At 46.8% G+C, this 15804-nt stretch overlaps 1 protein-coding gene across 3 annotated transcripts in view; it reads left to right on the top strand.

Annotated features, from left to right (window-relative positions):
• KIZ (kizuna centrosomal protein) overlaps positions 1-10685 on the top strand; it is a 113759-nt gene extending 103074 nt beyond the window's left edge. For all 3 annotated transcript variants that reach the window (XM_082857721.1, XM_082857723.1, XM_082857722.1), the window contains 2 exons: positions 8810-8853; positions 10547-10685. In XM_082857721.1, coding sequence (XP_082713847.1) covers positions 8810-8853; positions 10547-10653 — 151 coding nt within the window. In that variant the 3' untranslated portion in view covers positions 10654-10685. The remainder of the gene's footprint in view (positions 1-8809; positions 8854-10546) is intronic.
• The last annotated feature ends 5119 nt before the right edge of the window (positions 10686-15804 follow it).

Raw genomic sequence — 15804 nt, forward strand, 5'->3', positions numbered from 1 at the left:
GGGATTTTACTTTAAAGCAGCGGCTTGGGCGCAAAAATGCATTTATAGCTCTTTGTCTGCACCTCATTATGTGTGGGCCTGATTCATTAAGTAATTGGTTTGCAGTTGTTTACATGAGTATTAAGGCCTTCCTTTCAGCCGCCTTTGAGAGATACATTGTGCAAATGTTGCCTGTGATGAATGCAGAATGAGGACCAGAGGGTCCGTCCTATTGGCTAAACAGTGCACTCTGTTGAAAAGCCAGAGAAAGGGATTGGGTGCTGCTTTGCATAGCAATGACTTTCTTAATAAGCGTTACAGATTAATACACACAAGCTATAAAAGATGCAACGAGATACTCTTAGCACATTTATCCAAGCTCATTTCATTGTGATGGTGGTGGGGTCCCCGTGCTTTCATATTCCGTTTTCCAGAGCAGCGGCTTCAGTGCATGAGCCGTAATAGAATCCGATGTTTATTGTATTATAAACCACGGGCAAGTAGGCAGATCGGCAACAGTTTATTATTAAAGATTCTTTCAGTGTAAATCTTTTTCTACCATTGTATTTGCCTCAGCAAAATCATTTTGTGGTTGAGTGGGGATGAAAGGCATAATGTACGAAGGAGTGAGTCCTAATAGGAAGCTGTTCTCTGAGTAAAGACCACTTGTTCCCTTTTGTTGAGAGGTGCATGCCAGAGCTTCCTCTCCTCCGCAAACACTGTCTCGCCCCACCTTCCCCAGGAAGCTGTTTTCACTCTCCCGGATCCATTTAGTCAACAGAGAGCGTATTTTAACCGCCTGCCATGTAACTGCGGTTTACTGCTTGGATTGAGATAACGTTTTACTGAAAGAAAAATATGTGTGCTTGCAACATAATTGCCTGGGGAAAAGGTAGCAGAAGTCACCCAGCTACCGCACCCTGGCAGGGCCGCTGGTGGCATTTGGTGCCAGCCCTGCAGCCATGGAAGTGGCCAGCGGAGGGCACCAGGCGGCAGCTGCTGCTCTGGTGCGGCCGTCCTGTCTCTTCTTGCCTGATTCTGTGCCGCTTCCCCTGGGATGATAAGGTGATCACAAGGAACGAGAAGTCCAGAGAAATAAAAGTGAGGTTTTTCTGGAAGTCCTTTATGTTCTGGTATAAAAGCCCCGGTCTCTGTCTCTGGTTTAGCAAAGCTACATTCTCCATAAATTCTACCAAAGTAGCAGCTTCCTAAACATTCCACGTTTCTTGTCATAAGCCCGCCTACTTTATTTTTTTCGACACAGCACGAAAGAACAGTCTTTGCTTGATTGGCTGAAGGGAAGGAGTAAAGAAGTTGACCCCTAAAAAATGACATCTGCTGCAGGGCCCCTGGTTGACCATCAGAGGGCACTCACACTTTGTCAAATTAAAGCTGTCTCAGACCGGTCTGCCTCTTAACACTTAAAATTGAGGATTTACAGGGATTTGTTGGGACACTGATTGGGATTTTTTATTTTCTTTCCGAATTTTTTTTTTTTTTTTGCCTTGTGCTTTTCAGAAACACATCTTTTTTGAGGAAAATTCTAGCTGAAGATGCTGTGTGAGACATTTTAATACTGATTTTAGCTTAGTCAAAATCATTAAACTTACAGAATTCAGAGTGTAGAGACCACATCTTCTCATAAGTTAGATATTCTTTTCAGGCTTATGATAAGACTCTAGAACTGCAAGGGCTCTTCCCTCTGGGGCCCTTCCTCATCACCCCCGACACCATAGGCCATGTTCTTGGTAGGACCCTCAAAAGCTCATTGCCAAACTTGATGGACGTGGCCTCAAAGCCACAAAAAGTTGGGTATGTTTGTTAATGGGCTGTAGATATTTTTTTCTTTCAAAAATATGTTACTGACCATGAGGTTGAGAGTCTGTGTTACTAACCTTAGAACATCCCGCGGCTCTGAGGAGCTCCTGTGGCCCACCTCCCTGGGTCCCTGTGCTCACCCGACAGCCTCCGTCACCCCTCACAGAGTGTGCTGCCTCCTGAGCCCTGGTGTGACTTAATGATGAGTCTCCTAGGAACCATAGGTTTTCCATGCCTCACTTTTGTCTCTACTTGCTGGCCCACAAAGCAAACCTGAATCCTGGCAGACATCCTTGCCACCTAATTTTGTACTTATGTTGACTGTGTAGCCTATTTCTAGCGATATTATTAGCCTTTTGTTCATATAAAATGAATAGTTGAGGGACTTCCCTGGTGTTCCAGTGGTAAAGAATCTGCCTTCCAATGCGGGGGACGCGGGTTCGATCCCTGGTTGGGGAACGAAGATCCCACGTGCCGCAGGGCAGCTAAGCCCACATGCCACGACTACTGAGCTCGCACACTGCAACGGAAAATCCCGCATGTTGCAACTAAGACCTGACACAGCCAAAACTAAAAACAAAATAAAAATTAAAAATTTTTAAAAATTTAATGAATAGTTGACACTTAATTTTGACTCTTTCTCTAGTACCCATGTCAGCAGGATCACATCCTAGGTGTTCACTAGGTGCTGTGCTTAGAATAAAACCTGCTGTTAAGACCCCAGCTGACCATAACTTCTTATGTGTAGCAAGGATGAGAGCAAAAGTGATTTTGATGAGAGTTGCCCTTACCTGTCTGTCCTAATCCCTTATCAATAGCAAGGGAATTTATAAACAGCATCGAAAACTGAGATGATTTGATGGACAGACAGAGAAGACATGTGACAGAGCCAGTGTGGCAAAATGTTGACAGGGAGCATCTCACTGGTGGGCACATGGTGGTCACTGTGCAGAGGGGGAGGTGCCACACCTCCCAGGACACTGCGCAGAGACGGTGCCCCGTGAATGAGACCAGCAGAGCATGCTCACGCCTTAATTTAATCAGTTATCTGTGGTGTCTTACCTGAAAGTGGTTTGTTTGGAAATAGGACCTCCAGACTAATTGTAAAGTTCTAGGGAAAAAACTAAAACTCTGCTCTCTTGGATTCCAGGAGTCTCCCACGAGCAGGCCGGGGAGGGTGGACTCCCTGGCTTGCTGCCAGGCTTCAGGTGGTGGCAGCGCTTCATGAAGGCCTCGGCAGCCCTGGCCCTGGGCCTCTTCCTGGTTCTGTAAAGCCTGCAGACTGAGAGAGGTTTTATGTTTTTTAATGGTTGGGAAAATCCAAAGAAGAATAATGCTGCACGATACCTGAAAGTTATATGAAATTCAAGTTGCAGTGTCTCTGAGTGACGTTTGCTTGTAACAAAGCCACATCCGCTAGTTCACATATTGTCCGTGGCTGTTTTCGTGCAGCAGAGTAGAGTAGTTATGACAGAGACCACAACACCTGAACCACTTACTCACTGGCTCTCTACAGCTCACCTTCGCTGCCTCTGCCTTACACAATGGAGGTGTGACGTCCACGCTGTCAGGGAAGGTCAGGCAGTCGGAGTCCAAGCACATCTAATAGAGCACAGGGACCATGCCCCGTGGCTTATAACCTGAACTCTCGCATCCTTATGCTTTCAGAAGTGCGTTTGGTTTGGGTTTTCTCTCATTTATGATAATAGCTAAACAAGTTGGCTCTGTCTACTCCGAGATCGCACACCATCCCCTTTGGCCTTGACTTAGCTTCAGACATTAGGTGTGACCTGGAGAAAGAAATATTGACCCTACAAGTCATGTGTAATAAAAATCAGCCTCGCACTGCAGTGTCACATCGACTAGCAGAGATGATTTCCCAAAGGGAAAAATACTTCCCCTAAGGGGTGAGGATGGCATCGGAAACACCTGGAAGCATTTTCCACCTTCCTCAGGGTTGAACACGTGCGTTTAGTTCTGAAACATGTTTCTGGGAAGACACTTGAACAACCTGATCTGAACTCAGATAGAAGTAAAAACATGCAAATTAAATAATCTAACATCAAATGTTGATCACGTGCCTTTAGGCAAGGTCCTATGCTTAGTGAGGCTCATCTATTCCTTCCACACATATCACTGAGCACCTACTAAGTGCAGAGCACCGGGTACCCCGGGGACTGAAACTCGTACAGTGGCAGCTCTTGTAGAGCTGACAGCCTAAGGGCAGTCACATGTCAGTTAGTGACAGAAATGGCTGTGAAGTAGCAAATTCAGTGAGGACTCGGGGGTTGAGGGTGGGGTGTGGGGGAGGCTACAGCAGGAGGCCCAACGAAGTCTGGGCATCAACCTTGGAGGCGCTGTTCAGGGTTTAGTTCTTTTGCCAAAAGCAATAGGAAGGCACTGAAGAGTTTTCAGCAAGGAGGCAGAGGGATCAGATTTGTGTTTCAAAAGCTCACCCTTGCTGCCGAGTGGAGGGGACAAGGTGGATGTGGTGTCACCAGTTAGGAGGCTGTTAGAAGGTCCAGGCAAGAGATGCTGGTTTGGTCAACCAGGCGGTGGCAGTGCATAGGGGACGGGTGAGGACACTTGGAAGTGCTGGGAGGTAAACTTGGCAGGACCTAGGGGCTGATGGGTATTGGAGGGCAGAGGAATGGTGAGGGGTTGGGAGGAACTCGAGGCTTGGGGTGCCGTTAGCTGAGACAGGAGAAGGGCCCAGGTTTGGTGGAGGAGCTTGAGTTTGGCTGTGGATGGATGTGTTGGCCGTGAGACTCTTTGGAGGCAGCCAAGTTGGAGCCAGCAGGTGAGCCCGGGACATGCATATGGAGCTCAGAGCAGGGGCCAGGCTGTAAGGACCTGGCATGTGCTCGCCTGCCTCTGTGCCCTTGCCTTGGGCCTGGCCTGGAAATCCTTTCCAGCTCTCACAGTAGAGTCCAGGGAGTGCATTGCTTCCTCTGGGATCCTGCAGCCACACCACCACCCGCCCCATCGTCCACCTGTTCTCTCAGTCCTCCTGCCTGCCTTCTGCTTGCGGTGCTCCTGCCGTCTCCCCACAACCCCACGTGGCTCTTACTGTTTGAACGTCAGCTGGCAAACTAGTCTCTCTGCATCTTTACAGCATTGTTATGTCTGCCTACCCACCCTGCACTGAGCCTGGTGTCCTCATGAAGTGGGAGGTGGATAGAGAGTAGACACAACCCACAATTGTGTTTTGTGTGTGTGTGGGGGGGTGTGCATGCACTCTTACAGAAGGTGGACTCAGGTTTACACTGTCAGCAGCCACCTGACTGGCGGCCTCCATGAGAGTCAGCACTGGCTGTGGGGCCATCCACTCTTCATGAAGAAATGGCATAGGCCACTAGTTGGTCACATCAGATAAACAGGCACTCACCAAGGAAAGCTGAAAGCGTTTCCTCTAAGATCAGGAACAAGACAGGGATGCCCACTCTTGCCACTTTTATTTAACATAGTATTGGAAATCCCAGCCACAGCAATCAGACAAGAAAAAGAAATAAAAGGAATCCAAATTGGAAAGGAAGAAGTAAAACTGTCACTCTTTGCAGACGACATAGTACTATACATAGAAAACCCTAAAGATGCCACCAGAAAACTACTAGAACGCATCAATGAATTCAGTAAAGTTGAAGGATACAAAATTAATATACTGAAATTTGTTGCATTTCTATACAATAACAATGAACTATCAGAAAGAAATTAAGAAAACAATCCCATTTACCATTACATCAAAAATTATAAAATGCCTAGGAATAAACCTACCTAAGGAGATAAAAGACCTGTACTCGGAAAACTGTAAGATACTGATGAAAGAAATTGAAGACAGTACAAGCATATGGAAAGATATACTGTGTTCATGAATTGGAAGAATTAATATTGTTAAAATGACCATAGTACCCAAGGCAATCTACAGGTTCAGTGCAATCCCTATCAAAATACCAAGGGCATTTTTCACAGAAATAGAACAAATAATTTTGAAATTCATATGGGAACACAGAAGACCCCGAATAACCAAAACAATCTTGAGAAAGAAGAACAGAGCTGGAGGAATCACACTCCCTAACTACAAAGCTACAGTCATCAAAACAGTACATTACTGGCGTAAAAACAGACACATAGATCAATGGAACCGAATAGAGAGCCCAGAAATAAACCCACACATTTATGGTCAGTTAATCTATAGCAAAGGAGGCAAGAATATACAATGGAGAAAAGACCAGTCTTTTCAACAAGTGGTGCTGGAAAAGCTGGACAACCACATGTAAAACAATGAAATTAGAACATTCTCTAACATATACAAAAATAAACTCAAAATGGATTAAAGACCTCAATGTTAAGACCGGATACTATAAAACTGCAGCGGAAAACAGGCAGAACACACTTTGACATAAATCGTAGCAATATTTTTTTGGATCTGTCTCCTAAAGCAAAGGAAATAAAAGCAAAAATAAACAAATGGAACCTAATTAAACTTAAAGCTTTTGTACAGCAAAGGAAACCATTGACAACATGAAAAGACAGCCTACAGACTGGGAGAAGATATTTGCTAATGATATGACTGATAAGCAGTTAATATCCAAAATATATAAACAGCTCATACAACTCAGTATCAATAAAACAACCTGATTAAAAAATGGGCAGAAGACCTGAATAGACATTTTTCAAATTTATTGAAGAAGACATAGAGATGGCCAACAAGCTCATGGAAAGATGCTCCACATTGCTAATTATTAGAGAAATGCAAATCAAAACCACAATGAGGTATCACCTCACACGGGTTAGAATGGCCATCATTAAAAAGACCATGAATAACAAGTATTGGCGAGGAGAAAAGGGAACCCTCCGTACACAGTTGGTGGGAATGTAAATTGGTGAAGCCACTGTAGAAAACAGTATGGAGGTCTCTCAAAAAACTAAAAATAGAATTACCATATGACCCAGCAGTTCCACTTCTGGGGTATGTATCTGAAAGAAATGAAAACACTATTTGAAAAGACACATGCACCCCAGTGTTCATAGCAGCACTGTTTACAACAGCTAAGGTATGGGAGCAACCTAAGTGCCCATTAACAGATGAATGGATAAAGAAGATGTGGTACATATATACACAATAGAATACTCCTCAGCCATAAAAAGGAATGAAATTTTGTCATTTGCAACAACATGGGTGGGCTTAGAGGGTATTACACTAAGTCAAATAAGTCGGAGAAAGACAGATGCTGTATGATATCACTTGTATGTGGAACCTAAAAAATACAACAAACTAGTGAGTGTAATAGAAAAAGAAACAGACTCACAGATATAGAGAACACTAATAAGGACCTACTGTATAGCACAGGGAATCCTACTCAATACTCTGTAATGTAATGACTATATGGGAAAAGAATCTAAAAAAGAATGGGTATATGTGTATGTATAAGTGATTGACCTTGCTGTACAGCAGAAACTAACACAACGTTATAAATCAACTATACTCCAATAAAAATTAAAAAAAAAAAAAAAAACAGAACAAACTAGTGGTTACCAGTGCAGGGGGCTGGGGGGTAGGCGAGACAGGGGGAAGGGATTAAGAGGTACGGATACATTGTTCAACACAGGGAGTGCAGCCAGTATTTTACAGTAACTATAAACAGAGTATAGCCTTTGAAAATTGTGAATCATCATGTTGTACACCTGTAACTTATATAATATTGTACATCAACTATATTTCAGTCAAAACAAAGAAACAGCCACCAAGTTTAAAGGGAGCACTGACAGAGCACAGACTGCCTAGAAAATTATGCCTTCATGGAGCTTGTTTTACTGAAAAAAAAAATGTAAATTATGGCAGCTATGGCAAAAGGCAGATTTTCAAACCATAGGTTAGCCAGACTTGAGCCAAAGTGACAGAGATGTGTTCCCAGGGTTTCTTGCATCTGCCGAGAGAGCAGCAGTGCTTCTGCACGATGCGTCCTCGTCTTTTCTCAGCGCTCTTCCCACCTAAAGGCTGGAATCTGCCTTCACGGAGTAATCTGCAAATGTAAATGGAAGGGAAAACTTCAACGGGAGTATGAGAAAAATGTCAAGCCATACACAAGTGACTGTTTCTTTTTTAACATCTCGTTGACCATTTAGGATGAACTTTAAAGAATTTAAGTGTAATAAGAAACTGGAATGGTACTCCGAGAGGGGACTTCCATGCGCATGACAATTGCGAAAGCTCTGGAGAAGGTGACGCAGATGGACACAGTCTCCCGCAGAGCCAGTTTCTCGGTCCAGTGGGTTTAGTAAGCGAGTCACCCGGTGTTAGATGCATCCCTGGACACTTGCACTTTCGTGTGTGTGACACTCAGAAACCTAAACACAGGTGACAAGATTCTTGCGTTTTTCTCTACCACGAGTTAATACCCTTAATTAAGCAAACAGTTATTTTGAACTCCTTGTTAAGCAGTTGAGAATCGTATCGCTGGCTTGACAAAGGTAAGTGTTGTAACCTCCTGGCCGACTTCTCCCTGTTCCTCAGACCCTCTGCTTTCAGCTTAGCTGGCAGTGCTGCACTTTGCCTGCTCGGTGCGTGCCAGGGCCTGCCTCCTGCCCTGGCGGCCTCCCCAGTGAGCGCCCAGCGTGCGGCCCAATGCGCCCGGGACCCTCCCACCAGAGCATCCGCAGGGCTTTTTGCTTTTAAAACTGCATGGCACAGGGAGATCAGCTCCGTGCTTTGTGACCACCTAGAGGGGTGGGATAGGGAGGGTGGGAGGGAGGGAGATGCAAGAGGGAAGAGATATGGGAACATATGTATATGTATAACTGATTCACTTTGTTATAAAGCAGAAACTAACACACCGTTGTAAAGCAATTATACTCCAATAAAGATGTTAAAAAAAAAATCTTGGGGAGTAAATGTAAACCTTCTGGCCTCCCAGTGAGTAATGTGTGCTTCTTCCCTAATGCGCTCCTTGTAAAACTATTAGTCTGATTGTCTTTATTTTTTCAGGACTTAGGTTCTTTCTTTATTTTCCAGGCATGAAAACAAAAAGAAACTAGCTACCAATTTAAAGTCTAAAGGTAAGAGAAATAACCGGAGACCAGACTCTCATTTTGTGTTTTAGCTAAAAGGGTGGTTTGTGACGTGTGACGTCAGGCACGCTTGGGGGCGGGCGGAGGCGCCTGCCTGTGCTCACGGGCCCTGCAGCTTTCCTGGGGGAGGACTGGGGGCTTCTGAGAACACGGGTGCCAGGGTCCGTGGTGCCCAGCGCTTTAATCTGCAGGTATGACTTTGCAGGGGATCCTGGCCTCCCCCCCCGCGCCTCCCCACTGCCATGCCTTCCACATGAAACGTCCTCACCTCTGTCCCCGTCCTCACTGCCACTGCCCGCAGGTACCTGCTGCTCTGACCTGAGGGCTCCTGCGGTAGCCCTCCCCCGCCCCTCCCCCAGCCCTGGCTTCTGAATCCTCATCCAGACGTCTGCCTCCTGGGGAAGCAGGGCCAGCACCCCCGCCACCTGCAGGGTAGAGTCTGGAACGTCCCCTTGTGGTCTGGCCCGGCCCCTGCTCCCAGCCCTGTTCCTCCGAGGTCGCGTCCTCTCCTCGGTGGATCCAGCCGCAGCCAGCCTTCCCTGTGCTCCACCCTCGTACCTCTGTGCCTTCGCTCACACCCTTCCTTCTCTGTGACATTCCTGTCCCTTTTCCTCTGCCTAGGGAGCTCCTATGTATCCCTCAACACCCTCCTTCCACACTGGCAGTGGCGTATCCCCTGCCGAGCTTGGGCCGCCCCTACTCCTGCCTCTGAAACCCTGTTCCCAGCCGGGCCGGTGGGACTTGGGGCTTGAGCGCCCTCTGCCGCCGTGATCGGGCCATGTACTTACCCTCTCTCAGCCTTGGTGAACAGAAGTGTTTGTACTCACCTCGCCAGGTTGGTGCGAGGATTAGATGGGGTCACATCTCAGGAGTCATCGCGGCGGTGGCAGGCTGTGCCTTGTAGATACGGGGGTCGCAGGGGTGGTCAGTGTCACAGGCGGTGGGCCCACCACACCCTGGCACTCCAGGCCGAGCCTGCAGCCTCCCTGTCGGGCAGCTTGTGGCTCCACCCGGGGGATTTTCTCTGGCCACAGGAGCCAGGAGCTCCAGGGAGTCGACACCTGGTTGAGAACAACCCCCAGCCACTGAAGGGTGGGAGTTGGTGGATAAATAACCCCACTTCCTTGCTGGCTTTTGGGGCCATCTGAGGAGCGTTCTGCGGTCTCTCTGAGGCCCCGGCAGGACTGACCCCAGCGGTCCACTGCCAGCCCTGCTCCTGGTTAACACCCGCTCCGCCCCCCATCCTGCCCAGGGTCACCTCCCAAATGAACTGCGTGTACCCACGCCCTCGTCTCAGCGCAGACCTCACTGCTGTTCCTCCACCGTGTCCCTGTGCTGAGGAACAGAGGGAGCTCGCGGCGAGGAGCAGTCAGGCAAGCTGTTAGCGGGCCTGGTAGAGCACCCAGCCGCCCTGCCCCCATGTTCACCCCGGTTACAGATTCCCATCCTACAGTGGAGAGTTGGGCAGAAGGGAGGAACAAGTGTTCTGCCATGAGTTCCCATCGCAGCACGTGGAGCTCGCAGAAGCGAGTCGTTGCTGCAACACTGGCCTGCGCCCCGGGCCTGTCCGCTCAGGTGCACCACGCAGGGCCCCCAGGAGGCTCTTTGCGGGCCACGGCTGATTAAGCCGAGCTAATCAGACTGCAGAGATGCTGAGCAGCTGTCTGGTTTTCTCTTCCAGCCTTCTGGGGCGAGTCTGACGACAGTAACTCAGAGATCGAAGCTGCCTTACGTCCTAGAAACCATGACACGTCCACCGATGATTTTGATGATTTTTATGACTCATAAGCTGTAACATCTGTTAGAAATAAAGTCTTTAAACAAACTAAACCCCTGTGTTCAGATGTGTCGTTCAAAATAAACGTGGCCCTTTAAGTTTTCTAATTGTTTAATATGACAAGTTGGGACCATATTGTTATTCCAGTGAAATTTCATGACATAACTATGAACTGGCATATTTGCTTTTACGTGTTATCAAAAAGCACAGTGATGAATACAATGCCCATCAAAATCCAGGTGGTTTCTTTGTAGAAATTGGCAAGCTAATTCTAAAATTCATATGGAAATTCAGGGGACCCAGAATAGCCAAAACAGTCGTGGAAAAAGTTGGAGGACTCGCACTTCGCAGTTTTGCAACTTACTAAAATGCTGCAGTAATTAAGACGGTGTGGTACTGCATGAAATATTGATTTATATGTAATCTAGAACTGATGATCCAGAAATAAACTCTCACATTCATGGTCAGTTAATTTTCAGTAATGGTGCCAAGACCATTCAGTGGGGAAAGAATGGTATTTTCAACAGATGATGCTGGGATGACTGGACAGCCTCACGCAAAAGAATGCAGTTGGATCCCTACCTCACACTGTGTACAAACAGTAACCCAAAATGGGTCAAGGACCTCAGTGTAAGAGCTGAACAATCAAACTCTGAGAAGGAAACACGGGTAAAAACCCTTGTGACCTCGAATTAGGCAGTGGTTTCTTAGATAAGACACCCAAAGCACTAACAACAGAGAAAAACACTTGTCAAGGTCATAAAAATACAGAACAGTCACAGATCAGAGGAGACAAAGGGGATGTGACAACTCAGTGAAATGGTGGGACCCTGGGTTGGATCCTTGAACCAGAAAAAAGGACATTAATGGAAAATTTGGTGAAATCCAAATAAAGTCTAGAGTTTAGTTGATAGTAATGTCCAGTGTTGGTTTCTAAGTTCTGACAAATGCACCACAGAAATGTGAGATAAGAGGAATGTACCATTAGGGGAAACAAACTGGGTGAAAGGTACATAAGAACTCTCTGCATTATCTTTGCAGGTTCTCTGTAAATCTAAAATTATTACACACACACACACACACACAAGTCCAGCAGTCAACATTAGTGACATTGGGCGATACTCTTCCAAGCTTTTTCTGTGTATATAAACCTTGTAAAAATTCTTGTAAACATTTCTAATTTTAATTCTAAATCTTACCAGGTTTAAATGATTTATACCCACTAAAAAAACAAAAGAAGCGCTTCAGTCAGGACGCTCACTAGATATTGCCGGTGATGCTGATGGAGTATACAGAGTCCTGCCTCTGATCAGCTTCTCCTGGAGACCACATGCTGTGACCACTGACGGTGGTCAGAAGGAAGCCTGGTGCTGGCCTTCAGCACTAACGTGTCTTACACTGAATCGTGGTAGGTAGGGCAGGCCTGGGCCCCAGCGCTGTTAGCAGGCAGAACTTTCCAGCTAAACTTTAATGCATTTTTTTTCTTTTCAGTTACTTTCTGTTTATCTCCGGTGACCCTGGTTTAAAATGTAAAGAAGTAAAAAAAATGTAAAGAAGTGATATAAATTTTCCTTTTCAAATACATTTTAGGGGAAAGGAGATAATTGACTTTTAAAAAATACACAAAGAGGGGATTTCCTGGTGGCGCAGTGGTTAAGAATCCGCCTGCCAAGGCAGGAGACATGGGTTCGAGCCCTGGTCCTGGAAGATCCCACGTGCCGTAGAGCAAATAAGCCAGTGCGCTACCACTACTGAGCCCATGCTCTAGAGCCCGCGAGCCATAACTACTGCACCCTGTGCGCCTAGAGCCTGTGCTCTGCAACGAGAGAAGCCACCGCAATGAGAAGCCCGTGCACCACACTAGAGAAAGCCCACGTGCAGCAACGAAGACCCAACACAGCCAAAAATAAATAAAATTTACATTAAAAAAATAAGTATATACAAAGAAAATGATAGTACAAGTGATAGGAGGGCAAGGCTGGCCGGCTGGAGCTAGGAGCTCTGCTCTGCTCACCTATGACTCCCTCATCTATTTTGGGGTCTCTGGTGGGTTTGAGCTCTTGGGGAGGCTGTGCGCTGGGCCCATGGCTTGTCTTGTTTCCCAGGTAAGAGCAAAGTCACAGCCTTAGTTAATAAACTGTGTTTTCCTTTACTCTCAGACGACTACCATGCTCGCAAGACCTCTGACACCGGATGTGGGGTTTTTTCCCCATCTCAACCCATGCTCTGACACCAGCTGCTTGTCCTGTGATTCAGTTCTGTTCAGACAGTAACTGGAGTTAGTGCGGTCCCCACAGGTTCACAGCTCAGTCCCATAAGGCTAACTCCCACTTCAGACGCCAATCACAGGTCCCAGATTCCCTAAACCTTCGTCTGACTGGTCTGTAAGGTGGGGTCCTCACAGCCCCTCCTTGGGTTTGATAATTTGCTAGAATGGCTCATAGGACCTACTGAAACCCTTCCTTACATTTACTGGTTTATGATGAAAGAATATGATGAAGGCTAGGGCACATCCAGATGGAAAGATGCATAGAGTGGGGTCTGGGGAAAGGGCACGGAGCTCCCTTGTCCCCGCCGGTGCACCCCCCTCCTGGCACCGCCATGTGTTTGTTGAGCAACCTGGAAGCTCTGCGAATCCCTGGTGTTTTTATGGTGGCTTCATCAGGTAGGCATGATGAGGTAGGATTATTAACTCCACCTCCAGCCCCTCTCTGCTCTCCACACAAGGGGAGCAGGGGGCTGAAAGTCCCAAGCTTCTAATCATGGCTTGGTTTTTCGAGTAACCAGTCCCACTCCTGAAGCTCTTCAGGACTACCCCCTCCCCACCCACCACCCGAGTCATCTCATTAAAAAAAAAAAAAAAAGATTCATTTACCCATGAAATTCCAAGGGTTTTAGGAGCTCTATGTCAGGAACCGGGGGCAGAGATCAATATATATTTCACAATCCATTTTTCTCACACTAGTCTTCCAACTTATAAATCAAACTGTGAGGTTGGTTAATGTGATGAAATCAATCCCTGGAACCCACAGTGTTAAGGATACAACTCTAGATCTGGGGTAACCACCATCCCAGCTCTACTAACTGAAGTTCAGATACAGCTTGATCAAGCCTTTCCTGACGCCTCCTGTGTGCCAGGCTCTAGGGGGCCAGTCATTGGGAGTACAGAGCTGGATCTGACATAGTCACCGAACTCGGGCGCCCTCACTCCAACAAGGGTGACAAAGCCTGAAGCACAGCACGTCGTGCATGGTCCCTAACGGGAGATGCCTTTGTCCCCGAAGTTCTGAGGAATGAAGAAACCATTCCTCCTGCGGCTGAGTTAGGGACCTTTCCCGTGGGAGGTGACATTTGCATGAAACCTGGTGGAGCTAGGGGAACAAGGAGACCCCAGGGAGAGAAATGACCCCCACAAGGCCCAGAGATACAACAGAACTTGTGCAAATGAAACAGTCCTCATGGGAGGCTAATGCAAGACACGCGTGCAGCAAGGATGAGGGCTGGAGGGGCGCCCGAGAGAAAGTGGGGCTGCAGATTGGGAGTGAGGGGGAAGCTACAAGGTGTGTGTGGTTGATGGGCTATACGGTTGTCCCCAAAGAAGATCCAGACGCTGGAGCAGAGCGTTCTAACCAGTGAGAGTTTTGATATAAGAGCAACTTATGAGCAACTTCAAAAATCAGTAGTATGGTGACACACCAGGAAAGCCAGTTTGAAAAAAAAAATTTTTTTTTTTTGGCTATGTCACACGGCATGTGGAATCTTAGCTCCCCGACCAGGGATCGAATCCGTGCCCCCTGCAATGGAAGCGCGGAGTCCTAACTACTGAACCACCAAGGAAGTCCTGAAAATAAATTTTTTAAAGATGCCATTTACAGTAATAAAAATTACATGTCAAAAATCTTTTAAATTTTAAGAAATTAGTGAAGGACAAAATTTTAAACATCCATTGACAGCAGAGAACTACATGTTCATGGATGGGAAGATTCCATCTTAAAAGCACGAGTTCTGTCCAGATTCATCCAAAAAGTCGATGCTATTTCAATCAAAATCCCGACAGGTCATTTCCGGAAGTTGACCAGCTGCTCCTTAAACTCGGAAGGAATTTAAAGGTCCAAAATGGCCAAGACAGTTCTGAAGAATAAAGAAGAGAAGGTCTTCCCATAGCAAATGTCAAGATTTATTATAAAAATTGTACTTAGGCCTGTGGTCCCGGATCAAAGCTAGAAACTTGGAGCAGAATAGATAGAGGCCGCAAAAAAATCCCAGGCGTGAGAGCTGGGTACAGACAGATGTTTGAGAAATCAATGAGGCGATAACAGACTTTTCAGTGCGTGATGCTGGACCAGTTGGCAATCCACATGGCAAAACACAAAATTAAATGTGTGATATGGCAATCATAAAGTATTTATTTTGCTTCGATTTACCTCTCAGTGGATAGTGGCATCTGTAGTGACTCTTTGTCAGTTCCCGAGGGGAGCACGTCCCACACCCGCACCTCGAGCCTCGCCCTCCCCTGGTCGGGAGACGGCCTCGCCCCTGCTGAGACTGAGGTCGAAGCTCCCAGTCCTCCTTCCATTGTCATCTCTTAATATCTGGCATCTTCTCTCTAGATTAAAGTCCCTTCTCCTTCCCTCGCTGCCTTATTCTCTCCCACCATTCATTCATTCATTCATTAATGGTACATTTGAAGCCCTCCCACTTTCCCCAGTACATTTTTCTTTTCCTTTCTTTTTCTTTTATCTGGCCACAGTGTGCGCTTGTGGGATTTTAGTGCCCCAACCAGGGATCGAACCCGGGCCCTCGGCAGTGAGAGCACAGAGTCCTAACCACTGGACCACCAGGGAATTCCCCTTTCTATTTTTTTATTGTGGTGAAATATACATAAGATTTACCATCTTAACCTTTTTTTTTTTTTCTTTTTTGCGGTACGCGGGCCTCTCACTGTTGTGGCCTCTTCCGTTGCGGAGCACAGGCTCTGGACGCGCAGGCTCAGCGGCCATGGCTCACGGGCCCAGCCGCTCCGCGGCATGTGGGATCTTCCCGGACCGGGGCACGAACCCGCGTCCCCTGCATCGGCAGGCGGATTCTCAACCACTGCGCCACCAGGGAAGCCCCATCTTAACCATTTTTTAAACGTACAGTTCATTGGCATTTAATACATT

This window comes from Leucopleurus acutus, assembly GCF_964270905.1.
Source record: "Leucopleurus acutus genome assembly, chromosome: 16".
NCBI classification, from domain to species: Eukaryota; Metazoa; Chordata; class Mammalia; order Artiodactyla; family Delphinidae; genus Leucopleurus; species Leucopleurus acutus.